Source organism: Scleropages formosus, chromosome 20 (genome assembly GCF_900964775.1).
Source record: "Scleropages formosus chromosome 20, fSclFor1.1, whole genome shotgun sequence".
Lineage (NCBI taxonomy): Eukaryota > Metazoa > Chordata > Actinopteri > Osteoglossiformes > Osteoglossidae > Scleropages > Scleropages formosus.
The window spans coordinates 7,450,303-7,477,115 of NC_041825.1; the positions used below are offsets into that span (position 1 = coordinate 7,450,303).

General features: G+C 44.5%; 1 protein-coding gene across 2 annotated transcripts in view; it reads right to left on the minus strand.

Moving 5' to 3' along the window:
- Nucleotides 1-5,488: 5,488 nt before the first annotated feature.
- Nucleotides 5,489-26,813, minus strand: part of sdk1b (sidekick cell adhesion molecule 1b) — a 293,093-nt gene continuing 271,768 nt past the window's right edge. For both annotated transcript variants that reach the window (XM_029246761.1, XM_029246760.1), the window contains 14 exons: nucleotides 26,499-26,569; nucleotides 25,409-25,541; nucleotides 24,011-24,067; nucleotides 22,733-22,834; nucleotides 16,179-16,294; nucleotides 15,008-15,194; nucleotides 14,081-14,218; nucleotides 12,376-12,537; nucleotides 11,747-11,872; nucleotides 11,071-11,235; nucleotides 9,753-9,890; nucleotides 9,238-9,358; nucleotides 7,232-7,361; nucleotides 5,489-6,826 (listed from right to left, as the gene is read on the minus strand). In XM_029246761.1, the coding sequence (XP_029102594.1) occupies nucleotides 6,551-6,826; nucleotides 7,232-7,361; nucleotides 9,238-9,358; nucleotides 9,753-9,890; nucleotides 11,071-11,235; nucleotides 11,747-11,872; nucleotides 12,376-12,537; nucleotides 14,081-14,218; nucleotides 15,008-15,194; nucleotides 16,179-16,294; nucleotides 22,733-22,834; nucleotides 24,011-24,067; nucleotides 25,409-25,541; nucleotides 26,499-26,569 (1,922 nt within the window). In that variant the 3' untranslated portion in view covers nucleotides 5,489-6,550. The remainder of the gene's footprint in view (nucleotides 6,827-7,231; nucleotides 7,362-9,237; nucleotides 9,359-9,752; nucleotides 9,891-11,070; nucleotides 11,236-11,746; nucleotides 11,873-12,375; nucleotides 12,538-14,080; nucleotides 14,219-15,007; nucleotides 15,195-16,178; nucleotides 16,295-22,732; nucleotides 22,835-24,010; nucleotides 24,068-25,408; nucleotides 25,542-26,498; nucleotides 26,570-26,813) is intronic.

Below are 26,813 nucleotides of genomic sequence, written 5' to 3' on the forward strand. Positions count from 1 at the left end.
GATCTCCTTGCCTCTGGGACAGGACAGCTCCCACGCCGACAGAGGAGGCGTCAACCTCCACCAGAAATGGCAAGGATGGGTCTGATTGCTTCAGCACCGGGGCAGAGGTGAACCGGGTCTTCAACTCTTGGAAGGCCCTCTCCGCGTCCTCACTCCACAGAAGCCGACGCTCCTTACTGGCAGTGAGAGCGGTGAGGGGGGCGGCTACAATGCTGAAGCCACGGATGAAGCCACAGTAGAAATTGGCGAAGCCAAGGAAGCGCTGGAGGACTCTTACTGTGGTCGGTCGAGGCCACAACGTCACTGCACTGGCCTTCTTTGGGTCCATGGAGATCCCCTGCTGAACTCTGTGCTGCAGTAATTAGGGGCAGTGGATAAGGATATTTCACAGTGATACTACTGAGTCCCCAGTAATTTATACAAGAGCGGAGTCCCCCATCCTTCTTGCCAATAAAGAACTCTGTGGAGGCTGGGGAGGTTGATGGTTGGATGATCCTGACCAACAGAACCTCGAAAATGTACTGTTGCATAGCCTTCTGCTCCAGCAATGACAAGGGGTACACACGGCCCCACAGGGGTGTAGTACTGGGGAGGAGACACACTCATCCACGGGTCTGGCACTCTAGTCCTAGCGATGAACCAGCGGTGGACACCTGGTATCACGAGAGCGAGGAGGCATAGCAAGCCATCCGGGATTACCTTCAATGAAGCACCGTAAGGTACATGCAGCAGGCCGATTGATTGCCACCGTTGCACACTAACTTTTGTGCTAGGGCAACAGGTTTGGCTGTCACCTGGGAGACTTAATATAAAGTTACCGTCCAAGAAATTCATCCCACAGAACATCAGGCCGTTCAAAGTCCTCCACCACATCAGCTTGGTGACGTATGGACTCCAGCTCCCAACGCAACTGCGCATATGCCCGACTTTCCATGTGTCGCTCCTAAAAAACTGTAGGCCACATCCCTGTTCCAGCAGCCCCCGAATGTCATTCCACCCCACCTGGTCACAGGCACCCCCACGTACATTGTGCGGGAGTTACTCAACTCCAGGCAGCGGCGAGGAGCATTACAGTACTTGGTGGACTGGGAGGGCTAGACCAGGGGTTGTCCTCCCAAGGGCCGTAGAGCAGCCAGTGACGTCTTGTATGGTTGGGGTGCTGTCATGCCAACGAGTGCACGCCGATTGGACGCACGTGCAGCGCATCGAGGAGACGGGGCATAAAAGGGCTGCTCCGACATCCCAGGTCATGGAACTTCATATGAGCAACTGCAGCCTCCACGATTGCTTGCAATAGTCGAAGTTCTCCACGCTTGTTTTCCCATTTCTCTGTTCCAGTACCCCCCGCTCTGATCTCCCGGCTCCTGACCTCCTGCATTTGCTTCTGGACCAAGATTCTGGCTCCTTTCCTCTGGACAACATTTGCTAATCGGTGACCTCCTGCTTGTTTTGACTACTCTTTTGTCTGCCCCTTGTCTGACTACGCAACCGAATAAAAAAGACATGCACCTGCGTTTGGGTCCGACATAAATGTTACGTAAACCTTTACTGAGCCTAAAGAGAAATGTGTGTAATAGGCTGGGTTATTCCTCTTTATACATATTATTTGTCACATGAATAAGTACAGATAAACCACTCAGTTGACCATTGTGCACACTTTGGAGAATTAAATTAAACCCAAACTGAAATCAATATTTAATATGCGTTTGTCAAATAATAAATTAGTACTATGTCTATTGATACTATAAGGACTTATGTCTGCACTATAGAATGGTCTGTGGTTCAATATAAATAAAATAACATTAATTAAATATAACCCTAAACTAAAAACATAATTTGTAGCAATTTTGTCATACAACATTTCCAAGTGACATAACATGTGAATATGAAAAATAAAGCTACTGCAGCAATGGATTTTCATTTTTATTTTAATAAATTGTAGGAGTGAAAATCATGAAAATTTAGTTTTAACCCAATCCATGAACTTAATAAATGTGAACAAATTAGAATCCCTAAACTCACAACAAGAAATCATTTTCCAGAGAATGGCTGGTTTGAAATGTGCACTGTATGTGTCATATGTTGAAATAAAGACAATGCAAAGTTAAGCAGAGTAAAGAAACACATCATGCAACCATGGCAAACCTGTAACTTTTGTTAATTCTACAAAGGAAAATTTTAATACAGGTTCGTACAGAACATGCTCTCCAGTTGTATTATGAGGAAAGAATTTTTGACCCTTAATGAACTTAAATGTGCTTGTATAGCACCCTGCCAAGTTGAGTGCTTTCTTTACACCCCGCACCTCTCATGGAACTACACCCAAGAGCTTCTGCCTTTTCCAGGAGTGCCTCAACATGCCAGTAACTGGTATCCTGCAGATAGCTACAAACTCTCCCACAACAGCCAGTTCAGATTTCCTCTTGGACTTTTAAGCATCTCTCACACTAATGAATTGTGCTATTTAATTGTCAGTGCCATGGAACCCCTGGTTGGACAGACTCATAGCTGAGCCAAGACTAAACTATTGGACTTGATCTGTATTTGACAAGAACATCGTAATGCGCCAGGTCATTTGGGTTCCCTTGGATGTGTGTACAGTTTAAGTACAGACATGACAGCTGCCAGTTTCTGCCTATAATATGTACAGAGAATAAATACTGTGCTCTGCCAAATACAGTGGCTAGAAAAATGTTCACACCTCCTTGGACTTTCTCAAATTTTGTTATGCCATGATGTATTTAACTGAGAATTTTTGCCAAATCAAAGCAAAGTATTTGATGTTGTGGAAAAAGAAGAAAAATCCAGACATTTTACTGAAGAAAAAATAAAAAAGAAAATAATTGAATACACAAGTTTTGATCCCCCAATTTTAATACTTGCCAGGACAACCTTCAGCAGCCATTACAACGCTAAGTATTGTTGGGTAAGTCTCTGTCCAGCATTGCACCTCTCGACACTGGAATTTTTGCCCATTTTTCGTGGCAAAATTGTTCAAACCTCATAAAATTGGATGGGGAACATTCATGAATAGCAATTTTTAAGAAATTCCCCAGATGCTCAATTGGACTGAGGTCTGCAATTTCACTGGGCCACTTCAGGACATCAACCCTTTAATTTTAAGCCACTCCAATGTGGCTTCTGCAATATGTTTCAGGCCATTTTCCTACTGGAAGATGAATTGCCTTTACTTGGCTCCATCCATTTTTCCTTCTATCTTTCAAGTTTTCCAATCTCTGCCACAGGAAATAATCTCCAGAGCATGATGCTGCCACCACCGTGCTTCACTGTAAGACTTTGTGAAGCAGTGTGATCTGCTGTGTGCACCAAACACAGTTAGCGTTGAATGCCAAAAGTTAAATTTTGGTGTTGTCAGACTATAGAATCTTACTCTAAATTGTTGGGTCTCTTGCACGTCTTTGGGCAAACTCCAGCCGAGATGCAATTAATTTTCCTCAGCAAAGGCTTTCTTCTTGCCAGATTTATGCCCCGTTTCTCCCATCTGTCTTGAAGGACTATAACTCCTTTGGATTGCCTTAGGCCTCCGGCTACGTCCTTTCTTGTGGCTCTTCTTGCCTGGACACAGTTTTTGGACTTTGTTGTGCTTCAAGGCATTTTCAGTGCCTTGGAAATTTTCTTTTGTCTTTGTCCTGACTCATATTTTTTCCAAGAATCCTGACTTAGATCTGCTTGGAATGTTCATTGATCTTCATGGTATAGTGTTTCCTGTGAAATGCACTAAGTGGGGAAGCTCCCTGGCACAGATATATCGATTCTGAAAGCATATAAAAGAAATCAACTGCATACGGGTGGACTCCAAAGAAGTGATTATGTGACTCTGAGAAGAATGCTGGTTACTTCACAAGTAATTACAATGTGATAATGCAAAGGGGTGAGTACTTATGCATTCACTTAGTTTGTTTTGTATTTTTTACTAATTTGGCATAATGTCTGGATTTTTTTCACAGTGACAGTATAGAGGACCCTGTGTTGATGGGTGGAAAAAAAATGTTCATTAAAAACATCATGGTTTCATGCCGCTACACAATAAAATGTGAAAGAGTCCAAGGGGTGTGAATATTTTTCATAGAAAAAGTACCTCAATGTTATACACACTGTCACAGATGTTTCACTACCATTTTAACTGTTAATAAATAAATAATTTATTAAAACAAAACCACTCAGTTTACCATGGTAACTTTTGGTGAGGTGTACCTCAAGACCTCTGGCTTTATGTTCTACTTGCTGTTGTTAAAACTGCTAATTATATGTACTGATGCTGCCAGGTCATAAAGCCTCTTACGAGACACTGCAAGACACATTTTACATCCTCACCTGCTGAAAAACATACCAGTTGGTTCAACGTCATTATCTTGGTTGAGGTTCTCTACTCCAGCCTCGGACTGCTCCTTGACATCACCACCTTGTTGGGCCCTTCAAAGCCCTCATGCCTGAAATGAGCTCCAGAAGCTGAGAAATGGGGCCACTTCGCAGAATGCTCTGCCTGCAGTTGGACTGCCCAGCTCAGCAGCAGTTTGTGTCCTAGTGCAGGAACAGCTCATTTCAAGTCCATGTCTGTAAGTTTGAACGTACAGAAGGGGCACATTCTGACCAAATTCACGGCAAGTTCATAGCTGCGCATAAAGGTGCAACAGATTCCCGTAGCTGTCCTAGTACATCATCTTATTGTGCTATGAAGAGCTTCATATCTACAAGTACACTAGTCTCAAGAGTACACAACAGGATGTGACAAAATATACAGTATGTATATAAAGCAGGATTATCAGAGGTATGAGAAGAGATGTTTTAAATCTCATGCTGTTGCCATATTGTGTCATCTTCACAAACAGATATGTCTTGTTCTGTGAGTCGGAGCAATAGTAACAGAACAGTACAAAAATATCTGAAATAAGGAGGACTTACAGTATAAGGTCACACAGCCACCAAGGTCTACAATGAACATTTAATTTGAGTCAAAAAAAAAGAAAAGAAATATAAGCAAGAAAATAGTAAATTCATATGCCATGGGTAAAAGAAAGGACATTCAGTTAGGGATATGGACAGATTTCAGATTTCTTTCAAAAATATAGATTAAATTTTCCACCTAGTTCCATTACACAAGGGGATTATAGACCCTTTCATTTTACCAGGCATACTTTTCATGTAAAATACTCTTGTTCTACTTATTGATTGCCATATACTAACACATTGCAAAAATGGATCGCTGTAATGGATGAATACAGAATTTACACCAACTTGGCAAGAACACTACAGTAAAAATTTCATCTGTACAAAATTGATCCTAGAAATACACATATACAGTACATATTGCTAACCTAAAAATGAACTAAAACAATGTTGTAATTTACGTTTTTGCTGGTAAAAAAATACCAAAGAACTGAATTGAAAAAATAAAACTTGCAAATGCACATTTCTTTCCATTAAAGCAATATCCATATGGCTTAAGAGTGCAGTCAGTGTGTGCAAAGGCAGTATTTTTTCTCTTATTTCATACAACCAAAAAACCTTGTCATTACATTCGTACAAATAAAACAACATAAATCTTCAAGTGAGAAACTCTTACACTCAAAAAGGAACTGATGTCAAGACTGATGACAATTTGACAGCAGATCAGTTCACACTATCAAGAAATGTACTGTTCAACTGACCTTCCTTCAGTTTTACTGTGGTGTCAAACACAAGGTTAACTCAGGACAGGGATTGAACTTTTTTCTACCACCTGTGACTTGTGGACTGAAATGTCTGAAATGTCTCTTCTCTTCCGATGTTACAGTGTGGAATCACAACCTGTTCTGCCCCCTTGCCTCGCAACCCTTGTTTTAACGCCGCTTTTCATAACTTCAACATTTTCTGTCTCCTCTAAATTCTCAAGTGCAATGTACAGGGCATTCAGCTTCTGGAGAGAATTGCAAGTAATATGATTAATGTGATCTCCAGTAACAGGAGTCAATTAATTTGATTTTAAGTGCAGTCTTTTGGATTAAAGTAGTAATTTGGTATCAAGTAGTAATATGAAGAAATTTCTCATAATCCTTTTAAGATGGGATTTTATTTTATCTGCTGGGCTTATACTGATGTAGCTCAAGACAACAACACTTCTGTGTACTTCCTTAGTACTCGATCGTTAAACACGAAACCTCATAATCGGGCCTCTGTTAAATAAGCACATCCTATAGAAAATTAATAAAATTAAAATACAGTCAATCGCACCAGAGATATCGTCTTTCGTTCTTGCAGGGGATTTTCCATTTTGTTTCAGATACAGTTAACATCTACGTGGAACATTCCTTCATTTTGTCCAAAGCAAAATGGAGCTAATATAGAGTGGAGCTTCTCTCTTTTACAGTATGGAACACACCAGCTGGTTACAATATGAAAAGGGTGTATTTTTCTCCTGTAAATAGCAGCCATTCTCTGTCAGAACTGATGACTAATTACAAACGATTCACTCCAATCCAACTGCTTCTGTTGGCATCGAGGGTGTCAGCCGCTTGGCAGCGGCCCGCAGCGCCCCCTCCGACACAACGCCTCACACGAAGGAGGAGAACCCTGTGACAGGAGTCCGTGAGCCGGGGGGGGCAGGCTGGCCCGTCGCCGTGTACACGCCTCCGACGCTGTGCTGGGTCACTACCGTCTGGTAATAGGCCTCGCCGTCCCCGCCGGCACACTCCTCGTAGGCGTAGGCCGGTGTCTGCTTCAGGCCCTTCTGCTGCCGCTTCCACGAGTTGTAGTAGGTGGGGTCGCTCATGTAGTGGTTCACGAAAGAATGCTTGGGCCGCTCGTCCTCGTAGTCGCTGTCTGTGGCCTTTCAGAGTATCGAAGAGACGCTACGGTTAACAAGCGGGAGCGCAACTCAAGCTAGACAGAAAAATGAGAAACGTCCTTGTTTTGCATAAACATTCTTGACCTCTAGAGAAGGTTCTTTTTTTTTCCAGTTGTCACTTACAGCATGTTTGTCAACAGCTGGAGTGCAATGGAATCTGAGCACAACCAGAAAGTGATGAATACAAATAGCACTGAAGAAGTGGCAGAAGACTAGCTGGCAGTCGGCCATGACGCCGTTCATAACCCTTGTGCTTCCACTCTTTGAACCACCTTGATTACCTCCCTGCCGCAGAAGGGAATGATCAGTGTGTTCAGAAAGTTTATTTGTGTCTCTACCGAGCCCTGGCTTGAGGGAGGACAAGCTGCTGTCCTAGTGTGAGGGTACCTCTGACTCCGAGATCTCGGCGGGCTTCTCGGTGAGCGTGGTGCTCTCCGTCAGCACGGCTCCATTGTAGTTGTTGCACAAGTCCTCATCAGAGTACGTCAGGCCCCCGGGACTGGGCCTGGGAGGAGACCTGGACCCCATGGGGCAGGAAGGAAGTACACAGGTGAAAGGATACACCTTACGCTGTCACATGAGTGCACGCGCACACACGCACACCTGCACCCAGTCCCCTACCGATAACACTATGGAACATTATCCTCTGCACACAAACAATCCCATAACACACAATACTTCCCTTTCACACACTCTGTCCTCTATATGTTCAATCTTCTACGCACTCTGACTTACAAGCAGAGGTGGGGAGTAATGAGCTGCTTTTACTGTTACTTGTACTCTAATAAATTCTTGGAGAAATTGTACTTTTCATAGTCAATTTTGACATTAATACTTTGACTTGAGTACATTTGTTAAAAAAAATGTATCTTTACTCCATTACATTTTCAGCCATGCTCTTTTTTCAAACTGAATGTTTTAATTTTTTTTTTTTTCTTTAAAACTAATCAAGTCAGTATTATGGTGAGACATTTTCTGTGGACCTCAAGTATCGTGGGCTGTCAGTCACAGTCAGGTTTATGGTGAACCATTAAAATGTGTCTTTGGTGTCAGCTGACTTTGTGACTTCATTGGCCAAGTTTGCTAGCGGTGAGTTTAGTTCTGACCAATCAAAGCTAGAGTTTCTTTTCATCCCGACGTGATCGACGACTTAGTTCATTTGTGTGAGGAAGTCAGCTGGAAAAGACTTATGAGAAAAACACGTGTCATAAAAGAATCTATTTTTTTCTGAATTGTGAGAATGCCGGACATACCAAAAAAGTATAACAACAACAACAGTAATAATTTTGTTGTAATACACAAAATATCATTTTGAAGCATTAATTTGGGGAAGCAGGTACTGTAATGCTTAGTGCTGTCACCATGCAGTGAAAGGACATGAGATTGAATCCCTGCTACTGCTATAGCACCCTTGATCAATGTACTTACTCTGAATTAATATCGCAAAGTTACCCTGCTGTATACATGGAGAAATTGTAATATTTGTAAATAGCTCAGTATGCAAACCTTGGACAAAGGGGGGCAGATGAATCACGATTAAGAATAATATTGAGCAGATTGTGGTCTTTGTTCTGAATTTATTTGATTAGTATAATTCACAAATTTATCTGCATAGCACATTTATTGATTACTTAAACTGCATAATTTAGATGTTATAACACTAAAATGCTTAATTTGAGTGAAAGTAATTTCAGCATTTGACAGTTTTTTGAAATGATAGTTTTGTATATTTACTAGAATAATTTTTTGGAGGAGTATTTAAAGTTTTACTCAAGTAATTGCTTTTTGGAAGTAACAGTACTTCGGTACTCCGTTTGGCTACTCTACCCACCCCCACCTATAAGCACACACATGCGTCTCTGACACACACGGACACAGATACACACGTACATTGACTATGCATCAAAAATTATGTCCGGTTCAATTTAATTAGTTTATATTTACATTATACATAACCTTTGTTAAAGTTTAGCATATATTGCACATAGAGATTCAATAAAAGTTTTGCAGTTTTGCAACCGTGACTAACATGAAGTTTAGAGTGTTTCCTCTAAGTCATCCTTGGGAAATGTGCCAGGACCATTTGAAAACGAACTTTATACCCCAACAGTGCTTCATAAACACCCTGTGATAAGGGCTACAGTTTGCACTCCAGCGCTACACCGGACAATACACTTGTGACACGGCCAAGTACCCGGAAGGCTGCCCTGAAGTGAGCTGCAGCAGCTTAACTCGCACAAATTGAGTGGATCATTTCGACCGAACTCTTGCTGCAGTCACGTGATACCGCTTCTCGTCTTAGAAGGGTTTCTTGACGAGAACTGACCGCAGCAAATTCCCACGGCGACGGCAACGGTGAAATAAGCCACGCCGAGCCGCTGTCGTTTCCTCACCTCGTCCCGTTCTTCTTCAGAAAGGAGCTCTTGACGTTCAGATGCCTGTTGTTTAGCTCAAGTGCGGTGAAACCTCCGTTGTCAAGTGTCACGGTCTCCTCGACGGTTGAAATATGGTTTCCTGCAGCGACACAAGTACCGTTTCAATTGTCACAATAACGACAACGGGCGTCAACTTCTCAAATAATCCTTTCGTTTACTGGACAGAACCACCTCCCGCATCACTTGCATGGCTGTTTGGGTCAAGGCCGAGATGCAGCGTGGCAGTACGGTGACACCAGGCCAGGTGTGGTGGTGCTAGCAGTGCTGACTGAGCCCCTGTAGGGGTCCACCGTGTTCCTCCCTCCTAAATTGTGCCTCTTTGGTTTCCCTGGCAACCCAGATTAAAAGGGTCATCCTGCGCAACCTTCACCTTTTCTCTACCTTTTTTCTTTATTTGGCCACGGCTGTCAGGTGCGGGGTGTCACAGGCGCAGTGGGGATGGAGGTTGCAGCAGGGCTTCTGCTTATTCTCACCTGGACTGCAGCTTTTGTATTTTCTGCTCTGGCCATGCAGCACCAGCCCAAACACTACCAGGAGGACCAGGATGAGACCGCACAGCGCCATGACGACCAGAAACCACCACTCGTCGTAGAAAGGCGTCTCCAGCTGGGCTGGGTACCGACAAACAGACACGAACAAACAGGTGGCCGGATCACTCCAGGGGGGAAAAACACACAGAAAGACTGAACAGCAGAGCACAGGCAGAGCACAGGCAGCACACAGTCCCAGCGCCAGAAGATGGCAGCAGAGATTAACCTTGAGAACATCGCCGCTGCTCTTCACGTACTTTTGCCCTCCCTTGTCCGATTCCATTACACTCAGCTGTTGCTAACGCTTTTGTGTTTCTGATCTTGTAGCAAAGGCCCGTATCGTCGGGTAGGACGGCCTCTCCGCTAATCAACACCGGTCAGTATTAAAACAGCAGGGGAGAGAAATGTTTCTCGCACAACTCAATGAGAGGCATATTTACAGAAATCTATTTACTCTATGTGAAAGAAAGGGGCAACTTCAAAAGAAGGCCCGCCAGCGACCGGCTTGCTTTCAAACAAACTGCGCCCTTTGTCCGCTCATACATACGAGAGGCAGCGAGTTCAAAACGGTCGTACGGAACAGAGACGGGCAAAATAGCTCTCATCATTGTACGTTGTCCTGCGTGTCTCCAGTTACGTGACAGACGACCTCTGTAACAGTGGGCTCCGCACAGTAGGTGTTTCTCACCACTTACTGGGGGGAAAAAAGCCACACGATCAGAACGCAAAACAACTGGCGTGCCTTGGGTTTCAGGCAGAATAACAAGAGCGAGACATAACGGCAAGAAGAACAACCTTATTCCTAGACTTCAAGTGAATGCATCCGATATTTACGCTGCTTTAAATGCGCTTTATCTCTTTTATCGTTGCTTCCTTTGTCATAACCCTCCTGATTCTCCCTTTAGGATTCACACTGCCTCCTGCTTCTCTTATCATTTCACTGCAGTCAAATGTTTTTCTTATTAAGTGATGCTCTTCAAGAAATATAATATTCCTTAAATGTTCACAAGCAACGTGTATTAAATGTTCTGCATATTTGTGCTTATAATTAATCACATTTGCATTTTAAATCACCCTTGATAACAAAACAAGATTGAAGTGAGCTGACAAATGTTAAGGAAAAGCAAAGCCGCTGCCCGTTGCTGCAGAGAATTAGTAAACGAAGGTATTTTCAAACGTTTCGTTAAGCAAATCTTGTTTATGCTCTTAAGTGAATCGGTTGCCACCGTGGGACACGCAGTGGGAGGTGGGGTGGCGCTACCTGACATGGCAGGAGAGGGTATGCTGGGCTCGCCGTAGCCAAAGTCATTGACTGCAATCACCCTGAACTCGTAGCTCACCCCCTGCCTGAGGCGATCCAGGCTCACAGAGTGAGATGTACTGCTGGGGGACAAGTGTTTCACAAAGGTGTCCCACAAGCCCTCGTCTGCAAACACAGCACGGCAGAATGTCACATGCAATGTAAATGTCATTGAGGAGAGAGGATTCTGTTTCACGTTCCAGCATGTCTTTCTCCCAATCGCTTCTCCGCTGGGAAATCTTTTGCTTCGAGGGTATTTGCACATAAAACCACAAAAAACATTTAAAAAAATCATATGGCTGCTTCGATAAAATAAATGTAAAGCTGAGTCTACAGTAGATGTACATATAAAAAACTTTAATTAAGACTCAACCTCCTGTAACTGTCCATTGCTCCTAGTACTTGGAAATGGATAACATCAATACATTAAAAGGAACTTTCGCTGACAGCATTTTACCCATTCACAAAAAACTCAGAATGTAACTCAGCATTCGATTAAAAAGAAGCAAATACTCAAGGTTTTTAAACATTCAGGACTCCTCAGAACAGGAAGGTCTATCAACAATATCTGTCATTCACCTCCTAACATTATACTGTCAACAGTATAAGTAAGAATAAGTGTGGAAAAAGTGTTCACCTGAAGGACGGGCCTCTATTACATAACCAGTGACAGGGCCTGTCCCCGTGTCTCCTTGTGACCAGTGAATGGTCAGAGAGGACGAAGACTTGGTAACTGACGTCTCTTTGGGAGAACCGGGAGATCCTGAGGGGGTGAAGACAAGTTTTTGTTGAAGAGAACTATAATGATGCTGAGAACAGTGCAGAAGAAATGCAGCTTCCATGCACAAATTTCCATACATTTGGCTTCCATGTCAATATAAAGTAGGTCCATTTGGCCAGCTGCCTTTGCGAACGTGCGAGGCCTTCAAGCAGAAGTTACCGTGAACACCTTTTGGCCTGATTACTTCTGAGTAAGGAAGCAAAGACAGCATTCAGCATCTTTCCACTTTCACCCACCAGCCCATCAGGGAAGAAGTTAAAGCAGACCCCAAACAGCTTGGTGCTTAATGACTCAAATCAATGAAAATTTGCGGTGTTGCCTCTTTGGTCAACCGAGCTCCTCCGAGGTATCGACCCACACTTGATTAAGTGCTTTTCTGCAGTGAATCCCTGATGTGTCTTTGGGGATCATGACAATCCATAAACTCCATTGGGTGTAGCAGCAGGCATGACGGCTTGGTTGACTTATGATGTGGGGCGTCTCACCTTCCACCGGGGCTGCTGTGATGTTGGCCTCCAGCTCTGGGCCATAGCTGATGGTCTTGGCCTGCACTCTGAAGCAGTAAGTCACCCCCTTGGTCAGATCTCGCACCTTCAGCCAGCGCTGCCAGTTGCCCTTGATGTCTACTGTGACCACCTTACTTACACCTGCCACACAGTGAGAAGAGGCTGACAGTGGTTGGTATGGAACACTGACATCTTACAAGTTTCCAATGAATCTTGTGCAAGTACAACTACTAAACGCTACATGTCTGGCTTGTTTCAGCGATACCCCTTATATTTGTGGTTTAAAATGAACAAAACTAGCTAACTCACTCTTGGCACACCATCAACAGAAGCAGACAGTAGTTACAGCACGGTTTCAGAGGACGGCGTGTGGCCAGCTAGTCGAAAAGATTTGAAGAACCTAGTAATTATTAGCGATGAATAAGGTACGTAGCTAAAATTAGTTGTTTGCTTTGTACCATGTAAAACTAGAACTATTACATTTTCTAGCTACCAGACAGAGTTTTGGTAGATTTTTTTTTTATACCAGATCTTGCTTTCTGCAACACACCCCAGAAAGTGGTGGGATGCGGAACTATTGACACGAGCACCTGTTTAAAACGCACACAAAGCTGCTTTGATCTGAGCACTCAGGGTCACTGCACAGGACACCGAGGGAGAGACACATCACTCACCGTGGTAACCAACCCCCTTTGGCCACCTGAAAGGTCTACAGGACAGGCTCATGCCACGGGTGGTTAAGATACCCCAGCCGATAACCCTCTCTCCAGCGGCCAATTATGTATCGCTGCAGCTGAGCTTGGCCTGTGCCCAAGAAAAGAGTCTTTCCTGGTGGAGACACCCAGGAGCCACTTGCTCTTTTCTTACGCTTTTTAAAGCGGTGCCTACCTACCGATAACAATCCGTGACTCCCAGGCCAAATATGAATGAGAAAACAAAGGAGGCGGGGGGAGACCATTTCTGACTATTTTCACACAACCAGCCCGAACGTAGACTTTGTGCTTCTATTTTTCACACATAAACGTTAAAATTAGATGCTATCAAATCTTAAAAGTTACTGCTTTGGTTTCTCCTGTATTAACAGATTTTGCAATACTGTATTTGCTCTGTAAAATAACAATTGCAGTAATTGTGTTTTCAGTAAAAGTACAGCAAAGAATATCTGTATTTCTACTCATCTAGATTCAAAAGATGAAGAGTTCTATACCCTTAAACTGAGGCCATCATAGAGTGGCCAAACAAGAATAATTTAAAACAGCTAACATACGTTACTTCCCATTAATCAAGGCCACGTAAACAGAGGGGCTGACATTTAAAGCCATCAGACTTGAAAAGGTCTTCTGGCTAAAGGCATCTCTTTGTGCAGTTAAATGACTAAGGCGCCCAAGGATTTGTTAACCTTATACAAAACAGGTTGGAAACATACAGTCATATTCCAACACACTGCCATATACAGCTAAGGCCAGGAGACCCAGGCACATTAAGAAAAATACAAAAAAACATGTTTAGGAGGCATTTTTATCTAAAGCAAGTTACACAGACCGCAGTTTAATCACTTTGGGGGGAAGAGTGTTTTATTCAAAGCCCTTGGTTTAATAAATTCCTTCAGTCAAATATCAGTTCACGTTCTAAAATTCGGAATGTTTGGTAGTCTATATGTACGGCCAATATTTCGGACACTCACCATGTATGGGTGCAGACGGCTCGTACACCACCCTGTAGCCCTCCACCACACCGTTGGGTGACGGAGGGGCCCCCCAGGAGACATTGAGGGCGCTGGAGGTAACCTCGGAGAAGGCGATGAAGCTGGGAGCACTGGGAGCTTGGGAGACACAGGACCTACTTCGGTGAGATGCACAGAGGATGCCGGCAACATCTATGGCTAAGCATTCGTTCGCAGAGCCTTGGCTTCGCAGCTGACACTTTTACACAGTGTTTCGCTGAGGTGGGCTGCAGCAGTTTAACACTGCAGGCACTCCGAGTGACATTTACTTTACACAGTAAATTTTAAGGCGAGGATTATCATTGTAATTGCCCATCGCCACCTCCTTGTCATGCTAGTTGGCAGCCTCTCTTCATATGTGCCCTCTTCCCTTTATTGCTCCTTTACATAAACCAAGAGGGAAAGATTATTAACAGTAAATATTTTACAACTGGGCAGCATTGGAACAGGACCATCATTAATGCCACCCTTTGCTAAATATATCCCATAATGAGAGATACGAGGGTGAATACAGCCATGGAAGGGCTCCGCTGTGCGACTTTCAAACACCCCCCTTGCGGTCAGCGCTATCCCCTTGCTAAATTACCTTATCAAAATGAACCGTTCCTGTTAATGAGGAGGACAAGGTGCAAACAGCAGAACGGCTAAGTGATAAGCCTATCATTAATCTGCTGAATCTGTTCTTTTAATATGGGAGCCCCAGGCGGGGCTGGGAGGGGGAAGGGACGAGGACCACCCTGACAAACCCCAAGGAAGTGCGTACAGCCACATCAGTCAGGCACATACATTCGCTATACTGTACGTATTCACTTAGCCCCGAACCCTTGAGCGCCGACATGGGATTAGCAAGAGAGGAGACCTGAGGTCCGGCGATACGTTAGAGCTCACCTGCCTGAAGGGTGCGTCCCCTTCTGGGCTCGCTTAAGGGGCCGTCCCCTGCCGCGTTGAAGGCCAGCAGCCTCACCATGTATGAGGTGTAGCTGGTCAGATTCTTCAGCCTTATTGCTGCTTCTGGGAGGAACAGAATCTTTACCTTCTCCGTCTCGTTCTGGTTGTCCTTCTCCCAGTAGTAGATCTGGTTCCCGTGGCAAAAAGACACCAGCCGTTAAAATAAAATAGAAAAACAGACTAAGTTGCCAGCTGTGTAAAAATCCCTCAAGCCCAAATTCCAGGCGTCTCGTATCCGTCTGTGAGTTTTATTCCTCGATGAAGACTTTGGTGTTCCAAAGCAACAAATCGGCTCAGTCATGCGAAAGTAATTAAAAACAGAGTTCAGGGTTCAGTCTATTTTCCGAAATGTCATTTCGCCAGATTTACACTTTTTGACCGAGATTCACAAACTATTAAATAAGTTAAACTACAGTTTCAAAGTTGCGCCAAATAATTACAAAATGATGTAAAATGCTAAAAAGAAAAAATCTCCCTTCCTTGTAACTAACATCACCAGAAACATCAATCAGCTTTCAATCAGTAATAATTATACTGTCACCATTCTACGGTCAACTGTATTGACAGAATGATCTCCATTCGGTGCAACAAAACTGAGAAATAACTTGAAAAGCGGACTTTCCTTTGGGTTTGGTCTTCTAAAGGCACTGTTCACTCTGTTACAGTATTATACACAAGGTTATCTGTCACACCTTAGACAAGGTGATTTGTGGAGCGAACTGAGAATTGAATGCAGTAAAATTCACTGTACAGAAAGAGGGGGAGGCAGAGCGTTCTCGCAGAATCTTGATTAGACCCAGAATGACGCCAGAAACAAAGGACGAAAGCTGTCGGGGGGGGGGGGGGGGGTTCTCGTGTCCCTGCAGACAAAACGCAGCGTCACATGAGGAGCCTGTTTGCGCACACGTCGAGCTCCTGCAGATTTACCGCTCGTGTCAACACTGTCATTTGCGGTAATGCACTATTAACCTTGAGTACTTTAAAAGTAGCCAGAAGGGGTAAATGATTGAGGCTTCATGTAAAGTGGTTTAATGCCCACAGTAGTTCAGTGCAGCAATTAGCCCCCTCCTGGCTCCGGTGCCGCCGGCGCGGTCGGCAGTCATCTCCTCACCTTGTAGCCTTGAATGTTGCCGTTCTGCGTTTCCACAGGGGGCGGCTCCCACGCCACCTCCAGCTGCGTGGACGACAGGGAGTTCACCCGGATGTTCTGGGGCGGCAGGGACGGGGCTGCGGGAGCGGAGAAAGGTCAGGGACAGCAGGACACGGCAACGGCCAAAAGCACACGCGACGGCGGCAGCGAGAGAGCGAGCGCCTTCAAGCACAATCGATAACTCGACGCGCAGGAACCAGGCCGGGGAGTGTAAGTGCGCGGCTCTGCGAGGCAACTATAGGTCACGTGCGGCGGCAGTCTTTAGCCGACAGTAAACAATGCAAGATCTTCGCAGGGCAGAAACTCAAGTGCCACGATCAGCTGTTCCGCGTTGCTGGTACTGACATTTTCTCTTTGCAAACATGAAACCATACAAGTAGATGTTAAACACAACTGACATGACAGTATTCAAACTGGTCTCAAAACACTTCTCTCCTGACCTCCTATCCGCTCCACAAACTTTCACAACGTCACCTGCTAAAATGTGGGAAAAAAAAAAAAAATCCCCATCAATTCTACTGTATATGCAGCTACTCTCGTATTATATTTGCAGGCAAAAACGGTGATACTGGACTAAGGGACTAGACTTTAAGAACCATGTGTCTCTATCTGTATCTCCTTGTCTACTGGTGAAATGCACTTTTCATTTCTCAGACTTGAACGTTGCTTTGAAGAAATAATCTAGCATCAGCTGAAGTAATAAATGAAAACGTAAAAGTAGTCCATCGTGACGAATGTCACGGGTTTGCGAGTGGCATTCGGCACTTGAGAAACTTACCAATGCAGACCGAGCGCACTGTACAAAAATTAAACAAGCATACAGTTCAACAAATAAAAGTTTAGGGGTCCATTACATAATTCTCATTACACAACCGATTACACAGAAGGGAATGCTAATTTTAAAAATCAATGTTCCCTGATGATCTTGCCAGTGCAGAAAACGCTTTCAATCTGGTTCTCCTGAGTGGATCTCGGTCCTTATCTGAATTTGTGACCCGTTTACTTGGTAAAATCCAGAGATAGGTATTGACGTATGTCAGGCAATAGATTTTGGCAGGAAAAAAAATCTTTCTAGGCTAAAATGACTGCAGCATGCGGTGGAAACAAATGAAAGTCTAGCGCGCGTGCCACAACAAGGAACCCTGAACCGAAGAACTTTGTGAGCGCTGGCAGAAGGAAGAGAATGAGATGTGAGATGTCTGTAAATACTGATCTGCAAGGAAAAGCAAAAGCACACTATGTATTTCACAGATAAGGAAGTATGAAAGATGGTGCTGTCATCTATAGTCATCTTATAGCAGTGATATGACAGAATGAAAAGAGAAAAAGAAAAAAGTACCAAGGGGCAAGTTGCATCATCTGCTACGATACATTACATTTACACACGCATTTATTCATTTAGCAGATGCTTTTCTCCAAAGAGATGTACGTCTCAGAGAACGATACAACGAGCGCATTACATCAACGGAAGGAGAGATTTGGATGCAGAGACGTGATTCTAGAGTGCAGTCAATTTGTCACATTCCACCATATGAACCAGCATATCTCACATGAATAGCTGCACAAAGGTTTACCTTTCAACAACAACTTCTTATCAAGAAATGTAATACGTTACTCTAAACATCGTACGATTCGGCTGAATCCGCGAGAGGTCGAGTCTCGGTTAATCTTAACAATCAGATGCAGCGGACTGGAAACACGATACACTTTCCTCACAATTAACCACGCTTAACACGTGGTGACATGCTACTGCTGTGAGGTAACGAGTGAGTTGCAGACCGCTGAGGCCACGGAGATGCCCTTGACGGAGCAGGCGGCTCCGTGCGGAAAAGTACAAGTAAGCGAAAAAGCGTCGAACTCTCCCCGCTCGATTTGCGCAGGCCGATCACACGGCGGGGTTCAAGACGAGTGACCCACAGTCATCGGGGTTGGAGGTGAGCGGTTTAACCGATGACCGCCGGCGTTGAAGGTGAGCAGCATGACCGATGAGCGCTTGTGTTCACGTTGAGGCACGGACCCATCGGGGTTCAAGTTGAGTCACGCGACTCATGACCGGCAGCGCTCAAGCTGAGCGGTGGGACTTCTAACTGTCGCGGTCTTTATACATCTCCAAGCGGCATCCTCTTTAATTTCACGTGGAGGCTATCCGAAGAGCCCGACGGCGAACCCAAGGCAGCAAGTCCATTTGTTTGGCTCTAACTCCGCCATCTCTGCAGTGTAATCTCACGGCCAGATCGCTTCTAATGACGACGCTAATGACCTTAGCCAGACTGCCCTGCCAGCTGCTTGGGTTCATAATAAGAAATTCATATTTACTGCTTCATTAAACCCCCAGACCACTGCAGGAAAGTACGGTTAGTGGGGAAAACTAGGCCGTAAACTAAATCAATTTGTTCACAACTTTATAACGTGGTGAAAGGACATAATAAATAACCACAACAACATCTGGAGTCCCTTATTGATTGCCATTTCACCTTCAGCGGAGTGCTATTAAAATGAGGAAACAGTGGAAGTGACAGCTAACATTTTTCCCCCCTGCTTTCCTCTTAAAATGAAGAAATGTATCCATGTACTGCATAATAAGCGCATTCATCTGCTTTGCAAAGAGGTCATGTAACGACGTAGGGACTAGCAGCAGGGCTACGGCGGCAGGCCTCTATTTCACACGGTAATGGTGATGAAGGGCACCTGGCTCTACTTACTACTCTCACCCAGGCCACGTGACGTTCATGTGTTTCGCTCGTGCTGTAAGGGCACTATAAAGCACGACGGTGCTTTACGCGAATGCATAAAACTGTACTTGTTTTTTATCATCGCTATCTGAAATCTAATTAAGAACATTCAGTGTTGCACCTACATGATTATGCAGAATTCCTTTGAAAATTTCTACAAGTTCTTCGGTGACGAAGTTAATCCAATATGAACATTCTTCCTAATTCGATTTCTCCGTGCTCTATATATCGGACCCGCCGGCACCGATGCGACAGCCCTGTTTTGCGCAGTCCGACTTTATCGAGGGCGGAGCGGCTATGTCTAAGCTCAGCTGAGCGACAGCGACGCGCGACTCTGCGCCGAACCCGAAATCTGCAACGCGCGAGAAGTAAGAACAAAGGACGCTTGTAACACGCGGAGAAGCGGGCATTCGAACGGAATACTCCCACAACCTTTGTTATAAAACATAATTAAAGGGGTATAATTATGCAAATGTGCCACTGTGCTGGTATTTAAATGCCGCGGTGAAGCGATGACAAAAAACATAGCGCCTGCACCGCTGTACTTCAGAAAGAGGATTGTCCCCAAGGCGTAACTAATTAAAAGTAAACGTATGGCATTGCGCGTGCCCCGAGAGCACAGACCGACCCGGCGTCGGCTTTCCCCCGCGTCACTCGCTTCCTCCGGTCTGGAGACAAAACCCAAGCGCTCGCATCCTACGCGCACTTCCGCGTTCGGACTCTCTCAAACGGCAAAGGATTCCGATTCCTAATTCGGCGTGTCGACAGCTAGGCGGTATCCGCTGCACCTGGACCGGCTTTCCGGGTCGGGCGGCTCGGGTGTTTTCCGAATCGCTCGGCCGGACAAAATTCGCCCTCGTCGATCGCCCGCCCCGCACCGTCTCTCGTCGCGCGACGCGATGTGCCGAGGTCACCGGTGTAATGCGTGCACGCTCATTTAGGTATATATCGGTGCATGTGCAGCACACTATAATTTACATGACAGGCCTTGGAGAACAATCCCATCACCTAATTAAACGATGCGGATTTACAGCAGACATTCAAAGCGCTGAAATAACATGTTTATTCACACTTCGGCGGTATTGCTGCACAAACGACGGCGTCATCTCCTCGCCGCAAATCTGGAGAATGACCAGAGAGACTTGGGAGACCGGGTGCCTTTCCCATAAACGACTCGCTGAATATTAGACTAGCGCCAGACCCGCCTGAAATGAGAAATGTGCCCTAGCGGAACAGAAGGTCACGGTGTGAGATGAGACTCCGCTTATTATCCATCTGACAGCAGACAGACACCACCAATTCACCAATCTATTAGAAGCGCCCTGGAAAAAGCCAAATGGATATTGGCCAAGCACGGCCCCCATTTGTCAAAAAAAAACACACGCGCGCACACACACACACACACACACACACACACACGACAGGCTGAAGAACTTTAGCGACTATCAGAACGAAAGCAAAACTTCTATCGCGGAAGCAAAAGGTAATTCGGAACAGGGCCGCACCGCTCGGCAGAGTCAAGAGCCGTACGGTCATTACAACGATGGCACCGAACCGTCATCTGTGCTGCAGCACGACAGATGAAGTCCCTCGATAAAATGGCTACCTCCACACCTGAGCTTAATCCTGACTGCGAGTGCATAATGAAGGCAACACAAGCAGCAGAAACGCAGCTTGCCAAAATAATTCCAGCGCATTGTGGAAACCGCAGCTCCGATGGTGCCTCTGCTACACCGGTCGCATTCAGAGTGGTAAAGCGCTCCTAACCGGGACCCGCTGACACACACCTTATTACTGTAGTGTTTGTCAGTGATGACATTAATCCCGAAGGGGATGCGTCGGCGGCAAAACCACTATTCCACCAATAAAGGCCACTATTCAAATAAGGATCCACTGTATCGAGCAAAAGCGGGGGCGCGGGGGCGCGGTGGGTTGGACCGGGTCCTGCTCTCTGGTAGGTCTGGGGTTCAAGTCCCGCTTGGGGTGCCTTGCGATGGACTGGCGTCCCGTCCTGGGTGTGTCCCCTCCCCTTCCGGCCTTACGCCCTGAGTTGCCGGGTTAGGCTCCGGTTCCCCGTGACCCCGTATGGGACAAACGGTTTTGGAAATGTGTGTGTATGTGTGTGTATCGAGTAAAGATACAGAACTAACAGCAACTGTCAGGTGTAAAGATACATAAACGTGATTAAATGACATCACACCCACCACCTCGACAAAAGAAAAGCGGGCATCTGAAGGACACGTGCGGCACTTGGGAATCGTGGAGCGGCAGGCGTCGACGCGGTAAGAGCACCGCGCTACGAAACAGCCCAGCCGTGGCTCCGCCCGTGTTTCAGCGCATATCCGCGTTGGGTAGGGGGTAATACGAGCCCGGCCGGCGCACGGGAGAGCCGTGTACTTCACACCTGTCAGCTCACCTCGGTCTCCCCTGCCGACTTACGGCCACAGCGTACGCCTTCTCTTTCCAGCTGCCCGAATAGATGGCCCGTTGCCCTCACTTTGGGCCGGGCTCATGCACCGCCGCAACGGTTAACGCGGCACGGAAGAGGTGGCGTCACACCTCGCTCCCATCTAATGGATTCATTCGGCGGTGAAAGTTAAGCAAGGTGGAGCATGTCAGTGTGGCTGACCTCCAGCCGATCAGCAGCGGGGCCATTACAGGAAAGAAGTCACGCTTTGAAGAAATGTCATTTTGGAAACATGCAGGTGGGGGGGTAACTCATGCATTTTGATGGCTTATGAAATAATAATAATAAAAAAAACACCATAATTGACAGCAGAGAAAATGACCTCTTGAAAACCAAAACTGATCGGTATACAACAGCATTGTTAATTTTATGCTGGCATTATGGGTATAAGCAGTCCACATTAATTTAATTACAGCTTTCAAATGGGTTTCAGTGGCACTGTTTACCGATAAATAAATCTCGCATATTGCATAACACATTATGCCCTCGTTTTTACGTTATTGCTCCTATCTGGTGGTCATTACTTCAAGGGCACTTACTGAATGGCTGTTCACAGAAAACATCCAAATCAGAGGAAAGATCTGGTTGCACATATATAGAACATACGCCATCAGTCTGCATTCTCAGGATAATTTCCCACTGAACTGTAAGAGAAACAGAGAAACCTCTGAAGCATCACCCATATGGCGGATTAGTGCTTCATTAGTCTTTGGGGGAGTTCATTACTTAAAGAATTAAAAGTATTTCTTTTATGACTGGTTTCATCCACGAATATCCAGATTACAGTTCCGCTGCCAAACGCCGCTTTGGTTGATCTTGTCTGCCTGTACACTTGATCAGAAGCCAATTAAAGAAATGCAAAGGGCTTCTTCAGACGTCCTGCCTGTTTTATATTCTTCAGTATATTTAAGTAGAGCGAGTCTGAAGAATGACATGGGATTTGTTCATCTTTTTTCAGACTGACTGACTTTCTACACTGAGGATTTACAAAGGTTTTACCAGCTTTGCTTGATGTTTTGTGCAGACTGATTCAGTCCAGGTACTTTGGAGATTGAAGCCTTTTACTCGTACACTTTGTGCATCTCAAATATCTTCCCAGAAGTTTCCAGACTTTCAGAGAACTGAAATTGAACTTTAACCCCAATCTGTGCACGTGTATGTTTTGTGTTTCTTAGACTATAACAGTAAAAATGTGATGTAGGTGTTTTTTTTTGCTCGTCTGGAGACCCGAGTTGCTCTCAGACATGACGACGCACTGGAGGTCAATTTAGGTATAAACACTTCATGTGTGAATTCTGAATAGAAACAGCGAGCACCTGCTTCTCCTACAAACACCTCCACTGGGGTGCTGGGCGGACTCTCCCCAATGATGTTGTAGGCTGTCATCACAATCTCATAGCGCTTGTACTTGCTCAGCTCTGAAAAATGCAAAAGAAACAAACAAACAAAAAATCTTAGAGAGAATAAAAAAAAATAAAAACATCAACTTGATCAGACGTATTTCCAAGAAGTTACATTCAGAGAGATAAACTTTCTGCAAAATAAAGTGCTATTCTTAGCCCGCTGCATCTGGAGTAATTACACAGTAAAATTACATCTTTAACCGTATAAACTTTATAATGACGAATTATCACACAAACATATTATTTATCCCTTTGTTCTACAAAATACCACAAAAGCGAGCATTTATCTTAATTTCCCTCCACGCTATGATAAGAAATTAACATTCTTCTATGCTTTAACGATTACTGCGAGCACGAGTATGCAGATACAGAATACTGCTCGAGACTCGTACAGGCAGTTCTCGGAATCTCCTGCTCTGGAAAACAGTTTGAACAAAGGTAGCTTTTATGCTGTGATGAAATAACTCAAAGTTTTAGGGGCGCTATAAGTCACACCGAGAAAGCGCAATGAAGACTGTCGACCAGGCTACGCAAGCCGCCTAACGAGAGCGAAGATGACACTCTGCAGGCAAAGTGGCAACGACGGCGGAGAAGTTAACAACCTGCTGCGGTTCGGCTACCTTCGCGGTGCTACAGAGGCTCTACTGCAACGTGGTGCCGGCTTCGGAAATTCACACGTGTATTTCATTCTTCAGCCATTCGTAATTGCCGGAAACAGGATTTTCTCTTTCAATTCATTTGTTGGAAGTTTTATGGCATTGCAATAAAGACATATTTAATACAGAAGGGCCAGTTACTAATTGCACGTAAGTAAAGAGACACAAAAATGTACTCGTATTAAGCCCTTTACTCCTGCGGTGCTGCACATCGCTAGGACGACATCGGTACTCTTCCGTACCCCGAGTGCTTGTGGAAGAATACGAGAGGCTGCATGGCACAAAAACATGGAAATTCACCAACTTCTGAGGCTCTTTCCCACACGGGGGACCGTGATGCACACCTCTGACAATCTGGAGGCTAAACTGTTCCCGGGTTTCTCCGACAAAACAGTCAAATTAGAGGAAGTGCATGTTAACAGAGAAGAGGGTGCGCATTTGGGATTACGCACTTTTGCCAGAGGGAGCATGAATATTTTGTTAAAACTTCAAAGCAAAGCACACTCAAATAGACTGGCAATTAAAAGAAACTTACGTGTTAACTCGAATTCTGTTAACAAAGCACTGCTTACAGTCTTGAAAGTGCTTTTGGCTGTTTGACAACAAAGAGAGAGGCCTTGTTAAATTTCAGACAAGTTAGTATCTCAAAACAGAAAGATATCATAGAGACAAAACATCTGCATAAAGCCTGCGTAAGCATATTGTATGTTTCATTTAGCTGAAGTAAACTCCCAGCACCAGATACTGTCTCATCGTTGCCTTTGCTCTTTTCTGGCTGTCACTGTAAGATAGATGAAATCTTGCAAAGATGGCAAATCAGGCAAAGATTTCTCTAAACAGCTCTCAGTGTACCTTACAATATGGAAAATTTTCAATAACGATATTTCCAACTTGTACACGTCTAACGCCATCACGCTTCGGCAATAATTACTTCATCGTTTCTCGCTCATTACTGCTCTTAAATGATATAATACTACATGAGCTGCTTGTGTCGCAAATTACACATTGTTCAAGATACAAATGTGTTCCAGTTTACCGGTTTATTTTTAACTGCACTTTCTTCACAACCCCTTTTACAAAATTCTTGTTTGTGTCACAGCAAAGAATTTACAAAAATCATTATACCAATATCAGGGACTCGTACAGAACCGATTCTGTGAAAAATTCAAGGCAGGTCTGTTTACAGGATGCTTTTATTGATTGCGACTTAGTGGTAAAAGTGACTTTGGAATCACAAATAAATAAAATTACAGTTTTGGTCCCAGCTGCGTTTGCAAGGAGGAGCCAGTGCTCTGCAAACGCAGTCACAAAGTTTTCCAGTTTACAACAATTCCACTAAATCTGGAGAGCTGCATTCAAACTGGAGAAGCCTGTGCAAAAACAAGTTGTTTTCTATGTGTGTGTGTTTTCATCACTGGGAACACGCTAATGGGGGAGGCATTAATAGTCGGTGCATCTTTTCAGAAGGGTTAAATCTATAATGGCGAGGATGATGTTGTGCTCTTTTCCAAATCAATGGCAGCACATTAAATATGAGGAATGTTCATTTAATTGTTGTCAATACAAAGTACAATTTGTCCAGACAGACTTAATTCACAATCCCTTGTTATAGGTATTAGAGCTCCGACAGAATCAATGCCGAGCTTCATTCAGATTTTAAAGTCATCATCCTTACAAAAAAACTTTGATTTAATTACTCCTACTCTCTGGACAACCAGTGGAATGTAGATCCCGCAAAAAATGAAAGAGGAGGAGAGTTTATCTAGACGACTGACTGTAATGTATCCGGGTGTCTTGGTGGTTATATTTCATGGTGTACCCTGAAAAGCTGAGGCCTCAAACACAAAAAAGTATACAGCTCCAGTTCTAAGATTTGATGACCATAGATCATAGGGCAGGGGGCCAGTTGACTAAGGTACCGTTTCTTTCTTACCTGTAAGTTCTGCTCGCGTGGTGGAGTGGTTGGCCACGGCTTTGGACACGGCCGGGACGCTCTCGTACTGCAGCTCACGGTAGTACAGGCGGTATCCCACCAGAACTCCATTCACACTTTCATCTTTAGGAGGCTGGAACATGTGAGAAAACATTAAAGTTCCAGTTTTCACCGTCTCATTTTACTTCTCCATCCATTTACATGACACTTCCTGAAAAGGACACTTTTTCAGGGCTTGCAGGATGTCGGTCTGTAACCTAGTGTAGCTGTATTCCCTGTAGGTAAGTATCTCAGTTCATCTCAGTTCATCTCAGTTCATCTCAGTCTCATCCTGCATCAGGTAAAAGTGAGAATTTAATACGAAGAGAGCGGAATCATTAGATCGTAAGAAAAGTCCTTTCTGAAAATCACGAAGTTGACAAAGCCCGGTCATATTGATAAGAGAATCGCATTTTGGGGAGATTATTCAAGACCCCGTAGGTTTGAGTGCAAAGACTTCTACAGCTAATTAACGTTCCATTTCAGAGTGCACTTCTGAACAGATTTTCTGCACCACGCGCACACACACACACACACACACACACACACACACACACACACACACACACACACACACACACACACACATCAATTAACAAAGGCTATCCGAAATCTCTCTGTATCACCAGCTTCCATGTGGAGCAGTGAAACGCAACAGGCATAACAATTATTAAATTGAACTACAGAAAACAAGAGCATCGCTAAATGCTGAAGTTCAATTTGCAAAATGTCAAACAGATAAGTGACAAAGGTATGATTATTAGGCGGGGAAAATCTGGAAAGGTCTTGGTCTTTTGAAAATGTGAAGTTAAGTGACTTCTGACTCGATATGACTGCAGTAAGGTCAGAGTATGGAGACTTATTAAAAAATTTGCTGAAGGATTTTTATTAGTTCATTTTCTTACTTGCACATATACTGTATGTTATAGAGGCGTGAGCGTGCACGCACCCACCCACACACACACTTTCCTTGTCTGTTCAAAAATATGTGTTTTCTTAGGGACGTTCCTGGCAGCAGGCACACAGAAAATGTGAGGTATAAAATCCATACCTGCCACTGAACGAGAACAGAGGTCGTTGTGGATGGCTTTACAGCCAAAATAACAGGTGGCTCATCAGGAACTGCAATGAAACAGGAAACACAGGAGGATTCAATTACCTCAACCGGACACGCCTCGACTGCTCTGTCCTAATAAACCCTTGAACGAAAAAGGGCATGCAAAAACTCCAAAACACCACATACTGCACAACTTCATGACAACAGCTTTAAAAAGTTCTTTAATTCTGAAATGTAGACTCTTGAGCGTTTTCACAGTTAGCGGCACAAACGTTGAAATGTGGCCCTTAATTCTGTTCTTCTGTTGCT